Source organism: Lynx canadensis, chromosome A1, assembly GCF_007474595.2.
Source record: "Lynx canadensis isolate LIC74 chromosome A1, mLynCan4.pri.v2, whole genome shotgun sequence".
Classification (NCBI taxonomy): Eukaryota; Metazoa; Chordata; class Mammalia; order Carnivora; family Felidae; genus Lynx; species Lynx canadensis.
Genome location: NC_044303.2, coordinates 123,546,410 through 123,568,571, shown reverse-complemented (window position 1 = coordinate 123,568,571; position 22,162 = coordinate 123,546,410). Strand labels below are relative to the sequence as shown.

Genomic DNA, 22,162 nt, shown 5'->3' with positions numbered 1-22,162 from the left:
TGTGGACCACGGCTACCTTTATACATGTCCTACCTCACTGACCGGAAGCAGAGAAGGCAGTGGAGAGAATAAGGCCCACATCTCGAGGGACTGTGTCTATTTTGCTCATCTTTTTTTTCTCAACCACTGCCACCCAGCAGAGGAGTCTCCCTTATGAGCCTTTTGGTGAGGAGCCAGATGGGCTAAAACAGATGATCCCTAGTAGGTAAGACCTTGAAGTATTCTGTGTTCTGTGTCATAAAGATGTCCCAGTTGTTCCCTCAGCAAGAGGCTTGGGACAATTTGATCTTGATGAATACACAAGTATGAGGATGGGAAAAGGTAATAAGAATAATCATAGATACTAAGATAGAGAAAATACATGTAAGCTTTCCAAGCTATTGAGTTGGAAAGGACAGGAGAATCAAAGCCAGCAAAGACAAGAAGTTTTGTGAACCGTAATTTGATACTTGCAGTACTTGAGGGTACTTGACCCTCAGTATTTTGCAACACCAGAGCACATAGACTCAATTGGAGATTTATTTTAAATTTAGGCTCTCCTGAAAGTTTAAATTTAAGCTTTTTGTTTTGACATACTTACAGAGTCAATACAGTTGTAAGAAATGATACAGAGTTCTCCTACATTCTGTAACCAGTTTCTCCCAATGAAAGCATCTTGTGAAACTACAGTACAAATTTCCAGCCAGGAATTGGTATCAGCTGGAGACCTTTTATCGCTGTTTGATCTCACCGCCGAGAGTGTGAACCAACTGTTTGTACCCAAAGCCTGCGTGTTGGTATGTTTGAAAAACTGCCAGAGGAGCAATGGTGTAGCCAGCTTTGGACCCTCGCCTAAAGGATAGGATGTGTATAGGAGGCACAGGAGAGACCGACTTCCTGTGTTAATCATTTCTCAATATATATTTGTATCCAATCATCACATTATACATCTTAAACTTACACAATGTTATATGTCAGTTCAATCTCAATAAACCTGGAAGAAAATAAAGAATATTCACAGGAATGAAACTGAGACCACATGGGGCAATACCTTAAGTTATATAAATAAGGTAAGTGGGTAACATTGGAGGTTTTGAAGTAGGGTAAGATTTAATCAGCCATTTTCTTCCTAATTCACTAATCTCCTTCACAATCAGATTTCTGGAGTCTTGGCAATTGAAAGACTTGATTTCAGTTCCCATCTACCACTCAGTAATCATGACACAATATTTAGATTTCCTAATATACAACTTCTTTATTTTAAGTGTGGGAGTAACAATCCCTGTGTCTCAGATGTAAAGAATAAAATGTTAAAACAGTTTGCATTCAGAATTGGGTGTTAGGCTTGCCTTTGCCACCATAATCGAACCTGCCTTTCTTAAACAGTGGCAGGGACACCTGGGTGGCTCAGTCGGTTAGGCGTCCGACTTCGGCTCAGGTCATGATCTCACGGTCCGGGAGTTCGAGCCCCGCATCGGGCTCTGTGCTGACAGCTCAGAGCCTGGGGCCTGCTTCAGATTCTGTGTCTCCCTCTCTCTCTGACCCTCCCCCGTTCATGCTCTGTCTCTCTCTGTCTCAAAAATAGATAAACATTAAAAAAATTTTTTTAAACAGTGGCAAAAGCTAGGACTCAGAAAGGAAACTTCAAGTATAGCACTGTTCAGTTCCAATTTAATGGAAGAACATAAAATCTGGCGAGTGCAGAAAGCGCTCCATTATTCTAGTTAAGTGAAAATTATTCTGACAGTGGCTCTTTGAATTATTGACATAGACACCATCAGAAGCTTCTGTGACAGATCAATTCTTCTGATGCAGGACATTTGAGGAAAAAGGAAACTGAAGCCTACAGTTGAAATTATTGTAAAGCCCTTCATGTCTCTTACACTAGACCTCTCCTCCTATATGTATTCATCTGCCGCTATTAAGAGCAGGAGAGACAGCCTGTAAATCCCAGAAGGCCGCAAGACTTTTTTTTTTTTTTTAAATTATCCAGTACAAGGGATGTTAGATGTGTGAGTTAAAAGTTCCAGTAAAAAAAAAAAAATGAAGATATTATTCAACTTGCATCAGAGGTAAGACAGGAAGGAGAAGACTGTATCTTTAACATAATAGAGATGTTAAGGGAGAAGGAAGGAATTAATGAGAAGTAAGAGCAGTTCTCAGTCTCCCAGTGCCACAGCCCTATAAATTGTGGGCAAAGAAATCCACTATTTTGGGCAATAACAGCGAGTTACCTGAATTTTACATAAATATGTAAAACACCAACTGACACATGTACATGAAGTCCACCACCAGGTCGCTGAATAATGTTGTGTGTGTGTGTGTGTGTGTGTGTGTGTGTGTGTTTAAACTTCATACTGTTGAAAATAGAGTAACAAAAGTTCACATTTGCCTGTATTTCAAGGAAGACTGAATTCCTCCAGTTCACCTTCTGTCTCAGAAGAAACCGAAGGCATTTTGCAATCTATACCATACTTTAAAAGATGTCTCTGGCAATGATCAGTACAAATGTATCTGGGCCAGAGCATTCTAGTCTAACTTGTCCAGGACAGAAAACTCTTAAAATGTTAGGAGAATATTTGTTTCAATACCATGCTATTGTAATTCTAAGCCCTACATTCTTATAAGAATTTTCTTTCTTTCTTTTTTTTTTTTAATGTTTATGTATTTTTGAGAAAGTCAGAGCACGAGCGGGAGAAGGGCAGAGAAAGAGGGAGACAAAGAATCCAAAGCAGGTTCCAGGCTCCGAGCTGTCAGCACAGAGCCTGACGTGGGGCTTGAACTCAGAGCCATGAGATTGTGACCTGAGCCAAAATCAAGTCACTCAACCAACTGAGCCACCCAGGAGCCCCAAAGCCAAAACTTTTAAAGAGAGGTGATGACCTTATTTGGCCTGTTGAACAATTTATATTCAGTTATAACAACATCTAATCTAACACAGGTGAATCATTAATTATAAAAATACCAAAAGAGTATTACTGAACAACATTTTACTTTAAGCACATTTGGGACATAATTTTCTTGTAGGGGTTCAGAAGTGCCATCAAACACTTGTAACTGTATAGAGCCACAACTTTGGGTTGTCATACCATGAAAGTTTATTTGATAAAATTCAGCAGGCCTAGAACTTTCAAGTCTATTGCTCCAAGCTTAAAAAATTGGGGGCACCTGGGTGGCTCAGTCGGTTGAGCGTCAGACCTCAGCTCAGGTTATGATCTCATGGCTCATGAGTTCAAGCCCTGCGTGGGGCTCTGTGCTGACAGCTCAGGGCCTGGAGCCTGCTTTGGATTCTTTGTCTCTCTCTCTCTCTCTGCCCCTCCCCAACGCATGCTCTGTCTCTCTCTCTCTCAGAATAAACATTAAAAAATTGGTCTTTTTATATTAGATATAGAAAATAAACCGATAGAACTCAGTCCATGAAAGACTTAAGTTGCAGATGGCAGGGCCCCATCCAGCCCAAGTCTATCCATTCATCTTGGAGCCATTACATTAAAAAAAAAAAAAGTAAAATCACAAATTATTTAAAGCATATTTAAGTGCTATACTCTTTTTTGCCTCTGAAATGTTGGCTTCACCTGTACCTTAAAAAACACAGCAACTCCCGCCCAAACCTCTGTACAGAAGCTGTATTTCTTTCAAATGTCAGCACTTCTTAGGACTAAAAGTGTCTGTCAATGTTTGCCTTACTGTGGGTTCTTGCTAAAATTTTAGGTGCAGGACATTTGTCCTGGAGATTTTGATACAACAGAACAAGGATGATCTAGGTTATCTATACTTTTTATATGTGCCAAAATCAAGGGTGGAAAACGTTGCTTTAAGTAATGTAGTCTATGTTGTGCATAATTTCCCTTCCTCCATGTTGATAGACTCTAGAAAACTCAAATCAGACAAGGGTACATTCATGTTCCTTGAGTGTAAGGCCTTTATTAAGAATAACCAAATGGGCTTTGAATATTTTAAAATGGTTATTAATCTCCTGACAGAAGCACTAGGGGATTTTTCTCTAATTTTCATCCTGAGAACCTATTGGGTCTCCTGGAAGTAAAATACATGACAGTATGAGAGTTCCCATATGTGTGGGCACTCAGAGTTTTTCTTAACTCAGAGCTAGTTAACATTATCTCTAGCAATAAATAGGCCAATTATCCTTAGAGACCTCTTGCTGTCCAGCAGCGGCTTTTGCCACTCAATTACAGTGGCTGTAATTCTCTACATCAGCCAGTCTTTTTGGGTTTCAGTCAGTGGTTTCCCTGTGATCTCTAACAGACCTAAGTTATTCATTTTCAGTTCATTCAGATTCTTTTCTTGTTGTGAAGATGTGGGTGACACCTTCCAAGCTCTTTACATGTTGGACCAGAATCCTTCACTGATGCAATTTTTTTTTTAATTTTTTTTTTCAACGTTTATTTATTTTTTGGGACAGAGAGAGACAGAGCATGAACGGGGGAGGGGCAGAGAGAGAGGGAGACACAGAATCGGAAACAGGCTCCAGGCTCTGAGCCATCAGCCCAGAGCCTGACGCGGGGCTCGAACTCCCGGACCGCGAGATCGTGACCTGGCTGAAGTCGGACGCTTAACCGACTGCGCCACCCAGGCACCCCTCTGATGCAATTTTTAAAAGGGTTTTTGAAGCACTCTCTTTTCTTAACCTATTGAAAATGTCAGAGCTAAGCATTACAAAATGGAACCCTCCCCGCACCCCCACCCCCCCCCCCCACCCCGGTCATTCTCAAAGAAGTCTGTAAAGAAACTCTTTAAAATGTTTATGACACACAGCCCCACTGTCTGTTTTTTTAATGGGCAGAAGACCTAGAACCAAAGACCATATCCTAGATCCTCCCCTTTGAGAAAGAACAGCTATAATTCCCTAACTTCTGAATTCCTTATTCTCCAATACAGAAGATTTTACCTTCTTTACCCTATCTCAGAAATCAGCAGAAAGTAACATGTTAACAGATATGTGTTGGCAAAGCTAGGGGATAATAATCCTCTATGCAGCATTTAAAAATGCATGCGATTTTGAATATTCAATTGATCCTTCAAAGAAGCAGGAAGAGATACTACTAGAAAGATCAGGCCTAGAGCAGTCTGGGAAGCCATCTTTTATATTTCATAATAGTGTAACATTAGATTCAGGAATACAGTTGACTGATTCACCATTTATATATAACATGCAGTGCTCACCCCAACAAGTGCCTTCCTGAATGCCCATCACCCATTTAGCCCATCCCTGCCCACCTCCCCTCAGTTTGTTCTTACTGTTAAGAGTCTCTCTTATGGTTTACCTCCCTCTCTTTTTTTCTTTCACCTATGTTTATCTGTTTTGTTTCTTAAATTCCACATATGTGTGAGAATCTTACAGTATTTGACTTTCTCTGGCTGATTTATTTTGCTTAGTGTAATAAACTCTAGTTCCATCCATGTCATTGCAAAGGGCAAGATTTCATTCTTTTTTATGGCTGAGTAGTATTCAGTTGTATATATGTATATACCACATCTTCTTTATCCATTTATCCATCAATGGGCATTTGGGCTCTTTCCATAATTTGGCTATTGTTGATAAGGGAAGCTATCTTACACACAAAAGTCACCATAACCTACCACAGACTGCCCATTCAGGAAGAAGAAAGGACAAAAGAAGACTGTGACTGTCTTGTTCACTCTTGCCTCATCAGCTAGCTCCACTATGTTGAGAAATCTCCTTTAAATATATTTGTGTAAGAAACTAGATGTAAGATAAACGATTATAGATAAGGCACTGGAGTACCTTTCATCTTGCCCAGATTGTGGGAACTTGCCTTATACAGATGGCATCAAATCTATTCATGCAGCATGCAGTAGGGGACAATTTGATCTGATAGGCACAGATGAATGGGGAGGGGAGAAAATAATGTGTAGTTATAGGTCCTATAACAGATATGTAGAATCTGTCCAAGCAAGTGTGTTGTGTAGGCTCAAAAGACCTAGGGCAAGAGAAAAAGAATTCTAGATCTGTAATTGCTAAGTATGACCAGATATGAGAATCACCTGAGGAGATTTATAATAATATCTGGGTTCCTTCCCTGAGATGGTGATTCAATTGTTCTACGTTAGACCCTGGGCCTTGGTGGGGTTTTTTTTTTTTGGTGGTGGTGGTGGTGGGGGGGGGCACTGGCATTTTTAAAAGTAACCAAGATAGGGCCACTTGGATGGCTCAGTCGGTTAAGCATCTGACTCTTGACTTTGGCTCAGGTCATGATCTCTTGGTCTGTGCTGATAGTGCAGAGCCTGCTTGGGATTCTCTCTCCTCTCTCTCTGACTTTTCCTCTCTCTCTCAAAATAAATAAATAAACTTAAAAAAAGTAATCAAGATAAATGTACAGCTACAGTGGGGGTAACTGGGACTTTACTCCCACAGTTTTCTACTATTCCAAACCAGAACTTTTATATTTCCTAGAAACATTTTATAAACTTTTCTGCAACTAGTTTTATTTACTTAATATCAGCTGAGCTAATTTTAATGTCATTTTATGCAAATCAGTTTATTTTGAAACACTGTATGATGCATAAAGTATTAATTAAAGGATATTTATTGATAGAAATTTACTAATTTCTCCCATGCTCAGAATGATCTAATTTTTTCAATTGCCTCTAGAAAGAAATAAAAATTCTTTAAATATCATTAAAATTGTACATACAACTGCCCCTGGACTAAATTTTCGGGTGCTTCTACAAGCTCCATGAAGTCCCAGAAAATACTTACTATATCAGAAAACGCATGCCCCTTACGGTTCAAAGCCTTTGCTCGTATTACTTATTTGCCTGAAAATTTTTGTCCTCTTTTTTTTTGGTATGTGATAAAGAATTACTTTTCCTATTCTCCTTTCCTTCCCCACCCCCGTGTCTTTCTGTCCTTGTCTTCCCATGACCTCTTACTGGGAAATTATTTTTTATGGAACTGGCTCATTTGCTTCTTATTAACTGTGCCAAGACTCTAGGCTTATCATTCGCTCCCAGATAGCCCTTATTAGGCAGCCCTAATAGTTGAAAGTTGTACAGTTCATACTGTATGAGGTAATCTCTAGGTGGCAGGTTAGGGACTAGGACTTCTCAGGGCAATGGTGATAGGGATAATGTAGAACAATGGATTGCACTGAGGTCTCTTCCAATCTTTGGGATTTTTCTAACATCTCTGTAATTTCAGTTATCCCGAAGAGAATTAATCAGGGAGTAGTGGTGTCAGTAGGGGGGACAGTACCATTCAGAAATAACTCAGGGGATATAATCTAGGCAGCTAAATATATTTACCTAATCCTGGACGATTTCCTATCTAAGGGGACTCTGGCTAAAACTTCTATCTCTATCGCTTGAAAATCAATGTTATTAGGTTTTCTGAAGTGTTCATAAACACACCGAACTAAAATTTGTTATTTAAAACAAATTTTCACCTATTTCTCTCATCCCAATTTTCCCACTTCAGGCAAACATCAATCTGTTCTGTATATCCATGAGTGCAGGGTTTTTGTTTTTGTTTTAGTTTAGATTCCACATATAAGCGTGATCATACAGTATTTATCTTCTTTTGTTTTATTTCACTTAGCAAAATTCTTTCAAGTTCTATCCATGTTGTGGCAAATGGCAAGATTTCATTCCTTTTTATGGCTGAACAATATTGTTTAAAGAAGTTAATTTGAGAAATGTAACAGAACACCATGGGGAAAGGGAAGGGGAAAAAATAGTTTCAAACAGAGAGGGAGGCAAACCATAAGAGACTCTTAAATACAGAGAACAAACTGAGGGTTGATGGGGGTGTGTGGGGGAGAGGAGAAAATGGGCATTGAGGAGGGCACTGGTTGAGATGAGCACTGGATATTGTAAGCGATGAATCCTGGTAATCTACTCCCAAAGCCAAGAGCGCACTGTATACACTATATGTTAGTGAACTTAACAACAAATTATATTAAAAAAAAATGTTCCAGTTACAATCACACATGAAAATAAAAAAAATGCTTCCTTCTCATGGACATGATTCAAACCATCATGGTTTTCTGTAATACTCAGGAGCACGTAAAGCTCTGATGGATTCTTTGGAAAATGCGGAAGGAAAGGGATTGTGAAAATATACACTCAGTGCTTAGAAAAAGAAGCATAGAAAGGAGAGACACAGAGAACTTACAGATACACCAGGCAGTGCGAAGAAATGGTCTGTCCTTTTCCAGAGGTGACCTAAAAAGCAGGAGAAAACCTATGTAAGGAATCCCGGAGGAGAAAGTGTTCAAAATCTGGTTGAGTGCAGCGTTGGTGGTATAATGGTAAACATAGATGCCTTTCAAAATCTGGTTGGGTTGCCAAGAAACCTCAAGTAAATCTTACCAGGATCTTCCTCAATATCTAGCCCCCAATGTGGAGCTTTGTAAAGCCACAAAGCCCAAATGGATAGCAATTATCAGGATCAAGACAGAAGGATATAGGACAGAAAACTATCAGACTTTACAGACCTTAAGTAGGCAATGACATTATTTGATTTTGAGGCAGAGAAGGCTGGCTTTTATTCTCACAAGCACTCTTTTTTTCTGGTCAAAATGTGTGCTTTTCTAGAAGTGCTTTGAGCAAGCAAGTATGGTTTAAAGAAAAGAAGGATAACTATCGAGTCTGGACATAGGCAGTTCCTGATCTTTTAAAAGATTTTGGGTGCATCTGGCTGGCTTATTTGGTGGAGCTTGTGACACTTGATCTCAGGGTTGTGAGTGTGAACCTACGTTAGGTGCAGAGTTTACTTAAACAAATATAAGAAAAATTAAAAAATCGATTTCAGCATGTGTAGGTGCTTAGATAAAACCCTCCTTTTGGGGGATCATGGTGGGCTCATGCATGATTTCTTATGTATTAGCCTACATGCTTTCTTTCTAATTTTTTAGACAGAATCATGACAACCTTAAAATAAATTATTCTTCATGATGTTTGCTTGTTGTAGCTTTATATGAAATGACTCCTCTTGTCCAAAATATTGTTGAAAGCATCTAGGGTTTTTTTCATGCTTTTTACATATGGTAAAGAAAGTCAGCACACATGAAATCAGATCTGTATGTTCTTTGGATATTAAGGTTCAGAAAATTTTTTTTTTAATTTTTTTTTCAATGTTTATTTATTTTTGGGACAGAGAGAGACAGAGCATGAATGGGGGAGGGGCAGAGAGAGAGAGGGAGACACAGAATCGGAAGCAGTCTCCAGGCTCTGAGCCATCAGCCCAGAGCCCGACGCGGGGCTCGAACTCACGGACCGTGAGATCGTGACCTGAGTTGAAGTCGGACGCTTAACCGACTGCGCCACCCAGGCGCCCCAAGGTTCAGAAATTTTTAAAATCAGTGTATTTCCTTTATATATTTTTAACAAATCTCCTGCTTTAGAAAACATAGGACATAAATAATTTTCTATGAAAACAATGATGCGATAGATAAAAAGGCTTAGCCATGCAGAACTTTCATGTCTCTTGTATATTTTTGCCATTTCACTCTGGCTTCCTAAGTGGCTGAAGAATGCCATGGATTCTTAAGAGATCTGTCTACAATTAAATGAGAACCAGTCTTTGTACACAGCTCTTATGAGAAAACTATATTGAAAAATGACTTCTATTTCCAGAAACATTATAGTCATTCAGAAAGCGATACAAATGAGTTTTGTAGTAATGAATGCTATAGATTACTGAAGTTCTATTTTATGTTAATCACTAATATAAAGCCGTGAATCACTTTATCTCAGGGTAGGAAAGTAGTGCTCTGTTACCTTTCCATTGTATTATTTTGTTATGGAAACTGGTCTGTATCGCCCAGTGGAAGGACCAAGTGGCAATCGGAATTCTTGGAAGGCAGAAGGTTTATTTTACACTGGCGGGCTCAGAGGACATTGCTTTCCAGAGGCCTGAGTCCCCAGCATAAGCAGAGGGGACAATTTATAGTCTGTTCTTGCGTGGCAAGTGGGGTGGGAAGAAAAACCTAGAAGGGGAGTCTTCAGGCAGGGACTGGAATTCCCCTATCAGTCCTGTCGGCCATCTTGTAACATATTTTTCCCTGTCACTTTGCCTTTAAGAAGGGGTAGTGCCAAAAAAAAAAAAAAAGTAATGTTTTTTTAATTTAATGTTTATTTATTTTGAGAGAGAGACAGAGCGTGAGCAAGGGAGGAGCAGAGAGAAGGAGACAGAATCTGGAGCAGGCTCCAGGCTCTGAACTATCAGCACAGATCCCAACGTGGGGCTCGAACCCACAAACTGTGAGATCATGACCTGAGCCGAAGTTGGGCGCTTAACTGACTGGGCCACCCAGGCGCCCCTTAAATGTTTTTTTTAAACAAAGGTAGGGAAATTCTTGTTAATTAATATGTAATAAGTTAATGTAAGAAATAAATCAAATGAAATTAATTGATGTAATGAAACTGTGCTGAGCCTTTTGAGACTTGTTATTTCTCTTAGTCTTCATTCATATGTGTATTAGGTTAAATAAAAACTGTTTTCTTAAATAATGAAGAGTTGAGTCTTAACAATTTTAAATATACTAAATGTGGCTAATTAGCTTAGGAATTCCCTGAACCTTCACTGATGGGTTAACAAGGCATAAAGAACTACAAAGCCATAGGATGCTCACACCCAAGTTTGGGTAAACAAGATTAGGTAAATAGGTATGGAGAGGGTGGGGCAAAGGCCCCAGTATAGAACAAATGTATATAAGGTAAACAAGATTAGGTATTCAGGGCGGAAATGCCCCCCAACTTAGTACTATAGCAGAAAGCTGCTTTCACAGGAAGGAAGGACCAAATTAGATAAACAGGTAAATAGGGCTATAGACCACTGCAGGGCAAAGTTGACTAGAGTGGAGCTAATTAACAAAAGAAAGGTGCCTTGTTGACCCTGAGGTAGCTTGCTCAGTCTTGTCCCCTAGAGCAGTTTAGGGAAATAGAGGTGGTGTCTCTTATCTGCTGTAAAAACCTTCTGCCCACCAGTGCCAGGATTTTGCTTTCATTAACCCCAACCCCTAACCCCGCATATTTTCAAAACCCCCTTTCTCTCACGTCCATGAGTTAATGTTCACGTTTCATTGTCTCTTTGTGCACGTCCATCACTATGTTTGTAAGCCTTCTGATCCTAATAAAAATGGAGCAAGGACCCTTAATTGGGGCTCTTGTCTTCTCCCGGACATTAGCCATCTCTCGAATTTTAATCCTGCGTCCTGCTTTCTTGCTAGAAAAGAAAGAACTCTAGACCCAGAGTCCACTACAACTAAAACATTGTATTCTGGTATGAAAGATAATTTTCTTTTTCTTTTTTTTCAACGTTTATTTATTTTTTGGGACAGAGAGAGACAGAGCATGAACGGGGGAGGGGCAGAGAGAGAGGGAGACACAGAATCGGAAACAGGCTCCAGGCTCTGAGCCATCAGCCCAGAGCCCGATGCGGGGCTCGAACTCACAGACCGCGAGATGGTGACCTGGCTGAAGTCGGACGCTTAACCGACTGCGCCACCCAGGCGCCCCTGAAAGATAATTTTCTTAGCATGACTCCTCCTATGAAGTTAAGGAGCAGAAAGGCTTCCCAGAATGAAATTCCAGGTTGATCAGCTGAATGCCTTTGCCTTAACAGGGAAATTATGCCAGAGTGTGCATACAGGAGCAGAAGAAAGGTTCGTATAGAGCCTCTTTAATGAATATTTTTTAATTTAAGGAGGTTTTTATCCCCCCACTTTAGTGATTCAGATAAATACTTCAATGATCTCTTTTATGCCATTTTAATTTTCTTTTTTCCCTTATCTTAATCTGAAATGGCATTTTTCTTCAGAACCCCAACACTTCTTGCACAAACCCAAAAGGCATAATCATCAAACTTGCCTTTAGATCCACACATACTACTTCACTTCCTACAAACTGGATTCCGCTTAGCTGGGCCTACAAAGCCATTTCTTCATTCCCCAGCTGGCCTCTGTCTATCTTTCTGGCCTACCAGAACCTTTCAGGGTACAAGATCTGAGAACATTCACTGTGTTATAGCGTTCTAAGATATGGGGAAGGTGGAAGTATTCAGTCTTCTATTTTCCAAATTTTCTGCAGTCCAGATATTATGGAGACAAGCTGAATCTGGGTGTGGGTGGCAAGCAAGAGGCTAAGGTTTTCTCAGCTCTGCTTCAAGCAGAGCAGACTATATTTTGTTTGTGTATTATTAAAAAGATTTTTAAAGTTAATTAATTAATTAATTAATTTACTTGTGGGGGGAGAGCATGAGTGGGGGAGGGGCAGAGAGAATTCCAAGCAAGCTCTGTACTGTCAGTACAGAGCCCAACACAGGCTTGAACCCATGAACCTTGAGATCATGGCCTGGGTTGAATTCAAGAGCTGGATCCTTAACCATCTGAGCCACCCAGGTGCCCTGCTTTGTTTATTTTAAAAAATATGAATCTAGGGGCACCTGGGTGGCTCAGTTGGTTGAGCATCTGACAATTGATTGTGGTTCAGGTCATGATCCCAGGGTTGTGGGATTGAGCCCCGCATTGGGCTCTGAGCTGAGTGTAGAGCCTGCTTAAGATTCTCTCTCTCTCTCTCTCTCTCTCTCTCTCTCTCTCTCTCCCCTCTGCTCCTCTCCCCTGATCATGCTCTCTATCTGTCTCTAAAAATAAAATAGAATAAAAATATTAATCTAGTATGTGGCTTCCAAAGTTGGATGCTTAAAGATGGTCCAACAGAGACACAAGATTTGGGAAAGTCTAGAAAATAAACAGTACCAGAAATCACAAGTAACTCTGGAACTGACTTTATTTGTTATGGAACAAACTTGAAAATTATGTACGATCCATCATATCTGTAAGACTCTTGCTGACCTCAGTGGAACTTCCAAGGAAATCCATGGTTTAAAGAGAATTGAAAGTAGGTTTTGAGGTTCCAGGTAATGTGGTTGCTGTCAATGCTTAGCATTTCCCTTCATGGTACAGATTTAGTTTTCCATTATTTATCCTAAAAACAAGGTAATGGAAGACATCAAGGATCAAGAAATTGTGGCACCAACATAGAAAGAAAATGGGATTATTTAAAAATAACATGGGAGGAACCTCCACACTGGTTTCCAGAATGACTGCACTGGTTTGCACTCCCACCAACAGTGCAAGAGGGTTTGCTTTTCTCCATATCTTCACCAGCATCTGTTGTTTCCTGAGTTGTTAATTTTAGCCACTCTGACTGGTGTGAGGTGGTATCTCAGTGTGGTTTTGATTTGTATTTCTTTGATGATGAGTGATGTTGAGCATCTTTTCATGTGTCTATTAGCCATCTGGATGTCTTCTTCGGAAAAGTGTCTATTGATGTCTTCTGCCCATTTCTTCACTGGATTATTTGTTTTTCAGATACTGAGTTTGGTTAAGTTCTTTATAGGTTTTGCATACTAACAGTGTGGAGGTTCCTCAAAAAAATAAAAATAAAACTACTCTACAATCCAGCAATAGCACTACTAGGAATTTACCCAAAGGATACAGGATTGCTGATCCATAGGGGCACATGTACCCCAATGTTTATAGCAGTGCTTTCAACAATAGCGAAATTATGGAAAGGGCCTAAATATCCATCAACTGATGAATGGATAAAGAAGATGTGGTTTATATATACAATGGAATACTATTGGGCAATGAGAAAGAATGAATTCCTGCCATTTGCAGCAATGTGGGTGGAAGTGGAAGGTATTATGCTAAGTGAAGTAAGTTAGTCAGAGAAAGACAGGTATTATATGGTTTCACTCATATATGGATCTTGAGAAACTTAACAGAAGACCATGGGAGAAGGGAAGGGGAAAAAATAGTTACAAACAGAGAGGAAGGGAGGCAAACCAGAAGAGACTCTTAAATACAGAGAACAACCTGAGGGTTGATGAGGGGTGGTGGGGCAGAGGGGAATATGGGTGATGGGCATTGAGGAGGGCACTTGTTGGGATGAGCACTGGGTGTTGTATGTAAGCAATGAACCACGGGAATCTACCCCCAAAACCAAGTGCACACTTTACACACTGTATGTTAGCCGATTTGACAATAAATTATAATTTTTAAAAAAGAGAAAAAAAATCACATGGGTAAAAGCAGCTGTAGTCTTGGGCTTGCCTGTTTCACACTGACCAGCTTTGAGAATTGTGACTTTCTGCCACTACTTTCTTGGCTCAGATCTAGGTGCCTTATATATAAAGTGAGAGAATGGGTATCTGATGTTGTTTCCAGCTCTAACTTTTATGGCTACAGGGCACACTTACCTTTAACATTCATTTATTTCTGCAGTAATGGTTTATTGAGCTCTTAATATAATACTGGCACTATCAAAAACAAGAGAGGTATAATTTTTACCTCCTCACTACCTTAAGAGGTGAGGAGTCATTAATTTTGAAAGCGGAGACGTCTCTTTCTTAGTCACACATTCTAATTTTAAGCAGCCTTATAATCATCTTATTTCTTGTGGATGGACAGGAGTTCAATTCTTCAATGTTCGCATGGCTCACCAAATCCAATCTTTCAAGTTGTTACTTAAATTTAAAATACATTTTAATGGTCAATACTAAGTAATCTATAGGACTCACAGCCCTTCTTATCCTCTGATGCATTTTGTTTGCTGTCATCTACTGCAAAAACGAAAACCCCATGGAAGCAGGAGGCAATGCTGTGTGTTTTGCTGACCAACTTACCTCCATGTGAGCAATTCCTGGTACACAGTGGATGTTTAATAAATATCTGGTAAATGAATGATTCAATAATAAACTTATTTCTACTTAAAAATCTGAATGTATCACATTCTTTCAGAAAATGATTGAATTTATTGTTCAAAGGTTAAGTACCTTTTATGTTTTCTTTGGACAAACACCCAAGGCACTACTGAGAGAAAACTACAGAGACACATGGAAAAATGTTCTTGTATTCCCTGTGGATCAGAGTGATAGTTCCTGATACAAATAAACAGGAAGTCATCTTACCTTTTGGCTTCATTAAATACACAGAGGTTACCATAGGTTTTTCCATCAGAACCACAGACTGGTTTGTAGATAGACTGACATTTTGTATTTCCATTTGGGTTCTTGCTGCTGGTACTGCCAGTCTGCAGTCATGTGAAAGACCATGCAGTAAATACAGGGAACTCAATTTAATTCTGATATTGTGATAAGACAATAGTCATTGCTCATTAGTTATTGATGAAGCATTGCACTAAACCTATCATTTTATTAATCCCTTTTTTTAAATTTAAACTGCACAACAATTCTGAAAGAAGGGTAGATTTTGCTCCATTGTATAATCGCAGGCATACAGTGCATTTAAGTGACAAGTCCAAGACCAGATATAGATTAAATACCCAAGTTGGGGTTCAGAACCTGAATGATGTGACTGCAGAGCCCTTGCTCTTATTAATGTCACACTGCCTCCACTTTAATGCTTTGTAGACAAGCCTTCTCCTGCCCAAGAAAACAACAATTCTGGAAAAGTCATAGTGGCAAACACAAAACACATGTGATCATCGTTTATTGAAACTTTCTTTTTCTTTGACCCATGAAAGCAAATGAGGCAGGAGGTAGGACTGTGCAGAGTGGAATTAAGTCCTACCTGAAGCACTTCCTTGGAATCAAGTTATAGAATGACAGAAGTCTGTGAACGGAAAGGAGTTTTGACAGCAGATGAGAACAGAGACACTAAGTGAAACTGTGAGGATCTTCAGTAGGTAGCTCAGTCTTCTCAGGACCAAGGAAGATGAACAAGTAGTTCAGTCTTTTCCATTGGTTGAGACTCCACTACCATTTTCATACCAATTGAGAAAGTTTAAGTGACAATGTAAACGCCCAGAAACACGCTGGTGGTGGCAGTAAGGTCTGAATGGCAGGGGTGTCCTTGGAAGATTACTACTTCATGCCAGCCTAGATGTAAAAACCAAGAGGGACAGGCGATTTTCATTTGCAAGAGTGCTGAGTAACGACAACTTATGATGTAAAAAATGAAGTTCCCATTAAGATAATGAGATTGAAGAAGTGTTCTACAAAACTGTTTTGGATGTACTGAGTGTTCAGGGACAGGGTTAAATGGAATTAGGAGGAAGACAGTTGGGAGAGAGAGAGACTGGCAAGGCTTCACGGCAGGACTCAAAGGGAGTATAGGAGTCATGGATGTGCACCTGATTACAATGATGTCTCCCGTACATCATTTATTCACCTATCTGAGAAACAGTTCAAAAGAACCTATTATATGCCTGTCTTATACTAGAATCGGGGTATACAGATATTTTTTAAAAAAGGTATTTTCTTTAAGGAGTTCATGTGCTGACTGGACATAATGAAGATCAATTACAAAGCAATATGGTATATTCTATGATAAAGGCTATCATTGGTATTAGAAATACATTTGTGGAAAATCAGAGGATTCTGTAAAACATGGATGTGTGACTAAGAGTGCCATGAAATGTCCAATCACACACGGACATGGGATCCAATCATTAAAAAAAATCCTTAAGGCCATGCTCAGGAGTTTGGGTCTTATCTTCTAGAGAGTATGGTGCTACTGAAGAATTTCGAGCAGGGGAGTAATAGATAGGGTCAGATTTGTGATTTAGAAATAAACACCACTTGAGTGGCTTGTAGATTATGGATGGGATGGAAATGGGCATGAATGTTAAATCTGGCAAGGGTAGGGACTCCGTTCACAAAGGTCTGATCTAGTCCAGTATAGGTAGAAAGGCTGGAGTGGAAGACAGAAGAAAGGAATGAGAAATGGAATGGAAGAGCATGACACTCATTAATGACCATAGGTATGAAAATAACCACCCCCAGATTCCTTCGCATTTTGTTGAATCAGTGTCATCACAAAGTGTGGGTCTTTAGTAGAGTATATTCTGTTAACAATTTCAAGTCTTGGAAAATGGAATAGTTGAGGTAGGTTGACCAAGGGGGAAAAAAAAGAGATTAACACCAACCTGAATCTCCATTATATTGGTATTCAAAGGGTTGCCTGCATTTTTTCTTTCTTCTTGATTGTAAAAAGGCCTTGATTTCCCTTGTTGGCTAGACAATCCTGGTCTTCCTTGGTGGTTAGATGACCCTGGCTTTCCTTGCTGGCTAGATGACCCTGGACCCCCTTGCTGGCTGGAAGACCCTGGCTTCCTTTGCTGGCTAGATGATCCTGAAACTCCTTGCTGGCTAGATAACCCTGAGCCCCCTTGTTGGCTAGAAGATCCTGGTTTTCCCTGTTCATTAGAAGCTTCTGAATTCCCTTTTGGATTAGAGTCTCCTGAATTCCCTTGCAGTCTTCCAGGCTGATTGAAAACTCCTGGCCTTCCTTGCTGATTAAAATCCCCTGGTTTCCCTGGCTGGTTAGAATACCCTGGTCGTCCTTGGAGACCAGATATTGCTTGTTTTCCTTGGGTGTTGCCTCCTTGCTTATTAAATTCCTTTTGTTCTCCTTGATGGTTAGCTTCATGCTTTCTCTGTCGAATAAATGCAGGTTCTGAACCCTCTTCTGGTTTAAAAACACTTGTTTTCAAAGCCTGGGTTGAAGACACTGAAATGATACCATAAGCACAAAAATAAAAGTAAAGTCATTTAACTTTAAGAGTTTTAAATCAACAGCATTCATCCCAAGTTGTAGTGTGTATTTAACACCTCTTTCAGTTGTTTTTAATCAAACCTCAAGACAGAAGCTTCCCATAACTTCTTACAACCTTAATATTTTGGGTCCTCTATTTTTTTCTTAATTTTATTACATGGTTTCTAAAAATCACGGCATTGGGGTGCCTGGGTAGCTCAGTGGGTTAAACATCTGACTTTTCTCTATTTCAGCTCAGGTCATGATATCGAGGCCCGTGTTGGGCTTTGCTGACAGCTCAGAGCCTGCTTGGAATTCTTTCCCTCTCTCTGCTCCTCCCCTACTCATGCTCTTTCTTTATCAAAATAAATTAAAAAAAATAAATAAAAATCGTGGGGTCAAACTGGCTTGTCCCATTTCTAAATCAGAATCTGAATTACTTGAACTGAACTATCTGAGCTTCATACTACTCCAAATTCCTTGTAATGATTTCCTGATTAATCAAATAGACTCTGAGTTATGCTTATTATAAACTTTCCCTACATCACAAAACCCTTTCCCATATTCCCGACCTCACCCTACAGAAGGTGCTATTAGCAGTTTTCCAGACATAAAAACTGCCAGTCGTGAGCCCTCATTCCATATTCTTTTCTCATCTCTATATATGCTTTCTGTAGCTATTTTCTTCCCACCTTGCCCCTGTTCCAAAGGGAACAGTCCACCATTTCCCATAGGGGTCCTAGCATCAACCAATCAGTCATACTCTCTCCAGTGGTTATTTCTTTCTTTCTTTTGTGCTCAAACTATTCAAGGAAATGGTAGATATTATATGACTATTTCTTAATACCTACTTTTCATAACTCATCTATTCTGTTTCTTGAATTTATTTTGGAAGTTCATCCGTCACTATATATATGTATATGTAAATATATATACATCATTATATATATATATATGTACATATATACACATATATATAGGTGCATACATACATATATATTTCCAGCAGGGGAGTAATAGATTGGGTGAGATTTGTGAGATATAGATAGATATAGATATAGATATAGATATAGATGATATAGATATAGATAGATATAGATATATAGATGTAGATATGGTTTATTCAAATTTCTACTCCCAAATAAGCAGGGTTTAGACAACGATCCATGAGCAAATGGAATGGTTTTATAGCTGTTAAGTGCAATGGTATTTTACTGGGTCTTATGTTTCTTGTCCTTGGTTTGGTACAAGTGTTTCTTTTTGACTTCCTCACCTCTTCGGTTTAATGATTTTCTTTTCCCCTTTACTTTCTCAATTTGGGGTTTCTGAAAAAGCTTTATTCAAGCTTGCATTGTTTTTCTTCACAGGCTTTCTCCCTAAGTTTTTCATTTTATACAACCTGAAATAATTTCAGGGTAGGTAGTTCCAAATCTGTGCCTAGAGTCTCCGTTGCATTTGCATTTGATCCTCTTTATATTTCCACAAGTGTACACACTTGTACCTTCAGGTAAATTTAACTAAAATCAAATGCATCATTAATTGTTATCCGTTGAGCATGCCATTGTCTACTATATCACTGGTGGTTAAGGTCTTAGCCCAGGCTCAGGAATTTAGCACTTAGTAACCTGGTGTACTAACTGTGGTGTAGTGTGTGGTAGGACGGTCATGGGTGTAATCTAGCCATCCTTTCAACTTACCAGAAGTATATTTGAAGGGTCCATTACCATGCCAGAGCTATAGAAAGATCTAGACACACAATCATGAAAAAGGGATTGTTATTCTACCCTGAAGAAGCTGGAAAGTCTAATAATGCGTGTAAACAAGCAAACGGGCATTTATGGTAGCTTGATTAATGCTATCATGTGAAAAATAAATTAGACAATAGACCCAGAGTCAAGATAGCAGGTAGTAGGGCATCATGTCTCCATCCTGGAGAAGGTGACACAGATAAGAAGTATAGGCTATAGCCAGAAAAATGGATAAGGAAATAATTATTTTCAGCAGAGAGATGAGCATTTGCATGAGTTCTAAGACCCAAAAGTATTCCTTAACAGGCACTAACTTTGAGCAGAAATCACTTAAAATAAGGTTGTGGATGAAATGGTAAAAAATAGATCAGCTGATCTATATTCTTTGTTAATTATGTTTTTCATTTTTAAATAGGTCTTACAAGCAAATTACATCAAATTTCAAAGACATAAAAGGGTAAATAGTTTAAAGTAACTTTCCCTTCCTCTCCTGTCCCAACCTTCCTTGGACACAATTACATTTAACAGGTTTTTCTGTATTATTCAAGAGATGTCTTCTGTATTTACAAACATATTGGGATATATTTTTTCACACAATTAGTAGCACATTGTACACTGTTCTAATCCTTATTTTCTCCCTTGGCAGAACCGTGAGGTTATATCAATACATATAAAGGCTCTATATCAATACATATAGAGCACCTTTATTATTTTCCCTAATGGCTGCAGAATATTTCACCTGTTAAATTACCATAATTTACCTAAACAGTCTTCTAACAATGAGTAGTGATTGTATTTCCTTCTTTTCCTAGTACAAACAATAATATAATGAAAATCTGATTAATATATCATTTCTCACATGGCTAAATTTGTAAAATAAAAATCAGGGGTGGAATTTTTAAGTAAACAAGGTAACTATAATATCAGAATATGGTATAACTGTTTTTTTTAAATCTTTATTTATTTATCCTGAGAGAGAGAGAGAGAGGCAGAGAGACAGGGAGAGAGCAAATTCGCTGTCAGCACAGAGCCTGACATGGGGCTCGAACTTATAAATTGTGAGCTCATGACTTGAGCTGAAATCAAGAGTTGGATGCTCAGGCACCCCTAACCATTTTTTTAAGTTAAATTTTTGTAAAATAGTTATCTGTTCTGTATTTTTGTCCTCTGATGTTACATTCTAAATATACTCTTGGCATTGCTCTATATTGTAATAGGCATTCCCGAATCCTCTCTTTTTGTCACCCTCCAAATCCATATAACCACTACATCTGGCATTAAGGGACTTTCTTCCATCAACAAATGCCTGCTTAATGCATACTAAACATCATCTAGTAAAGCACTGAAGTACAAAAGAGATATGTTACCTGCCGTTATGGAGCATATATGTTCTAGGGAGGAATTTTATGTATCTATCTATATATTTTTCTTGCAAACATACATAAACATAATAAGTATATGCATAATATATATTTTTCTCTGATATATATTATAAAAATATAGGATATCTGTGTCATTTATTATCTAGAGAAATTTACATCCTTAGCTGGAAATTTCATCTCTGAAAACAGACCACCTAACTGTATTGAGGTAGGGAACACAGAGAGGTCTGCTGAGTGACAGGCACCTAAGAACTCAAGTAATGGTAGCTAATGCCAGAGTATACGTGATTCTTATGGCAGCCTGTGGGAATGTCTACTTATTTCCATTTTATAAAGGAGAAAACTGAGGCTAAAAAATTAAGTTATCCAAAATAACATAAACAGAGAATTGAAAAGTCAGGGTTTGAACCTATTTCTCTGTGACCACAGAATTTCCTGGATCATCACACAAAACTATATATTTATGGAATGTGGACTTGTGAGTATTCACAAACTCCCATAATCCTTTTAGACTGAATTATCTTTCCAGGGTAATGCCTTGCTTTTCCCATTCCTTTGCCTCTGCTTCTCTTCAGTCGTGTCAAACTATTCACTGTTGTCTCACCTTGTCACTATTTTTATGCCTTTGGTCTATATTTATGCTGTCTGAAATTAGCCTCTTCCCTTTCTCTGTCTGATGGAGATTTATCATTTTAACATTTTCTGACAAAGTATTACTAAGTCACTCAACATTTCTGATTCTTTACTTTGAGAGTTGGAAGGAAAGTCATTGAATTTAACTTTTCTTACCTGAGAACATGGCCAAGAACATGAAGGGAAGGAAAATGAAAGCCTTCATGTTAGAGTCAGCCGTTTCAGACCTGGTTGTCGGATGGAGTTAAGGGTAACTCTTCAGTAGATGCTTTCTGAATAAACCGTCCTGATCACTACCATGTTATATATTTGAAAAATCCTCCACCCTAATTGCTAAACACTGTCACTTTGTTTTAAAAAAATTATAGAGTAATTTTCACAAACTGGAAGGTGTTCCTCCTTGAGTGGATTGCCATTTTAAAAATTAGCTCCACACCCCAACTCCCATAAATACCCCAAATTTAATATGCTTCTATCAGATATCTGTCTTACAGAAAAAAATAAACATGGCGAAATCCAGCTGGGAAAGTGGTAAGCTCAGTGTTTAAATTTTTTTTTTATTGTTGAGGGATAACTTGTCTTCCGTCAGTGCTGTTACTGACCTTGCATGTTTATATGTCCACAATAGGGATTCCCATGACATTTTCCCACAAATAAATCATGTGCTAAGTACTTACCTCAAATTATATTTTAAAAGCAAGTAAAAATGCATCATTAATAAGTGATGAATGCATCCAGTGGGGAATGATGAGGTGTAATGCATTTTTATGAGGTAACAAAAAACAATAGATCTTATGTTTGAGAATAACATCATGCTATTGACTTTCTTGCCTCAAGCTGTTATGCCAAACAGAAGCTCATGTGACAATCACCTTGG

General features: G+C 38.8%; 1 protein-coding gene across 1 annotated transcript; it reads right to left on the bottom strand.

Annotated features, from left to right (window-relative positions):
• Nucleotides 1–936: 936 nt before the first annotated feature.
• Nucleotides 937–21,490, bottom strand: MARCOL (MARCO like). The gene is made up of 4 exons (XM_030320996.1): nucleotides 21,442–21,490; nucleotides 16,915–17,498; nucleotides 14,936–15,057; nucleotides 937–973 (listed from the first exon to the last, which is right to left on the bottom strand). Exons 1-4 carry the CDS (start codon nucleotides 21,488–21,490, stop codon nucleotides 937–939), a joined length of 792 nt encoding a protein of 263 aa, XP_030176856.1.
• Nucleotides 21,491–22,162: the final 672 nt, after the last annotated feature.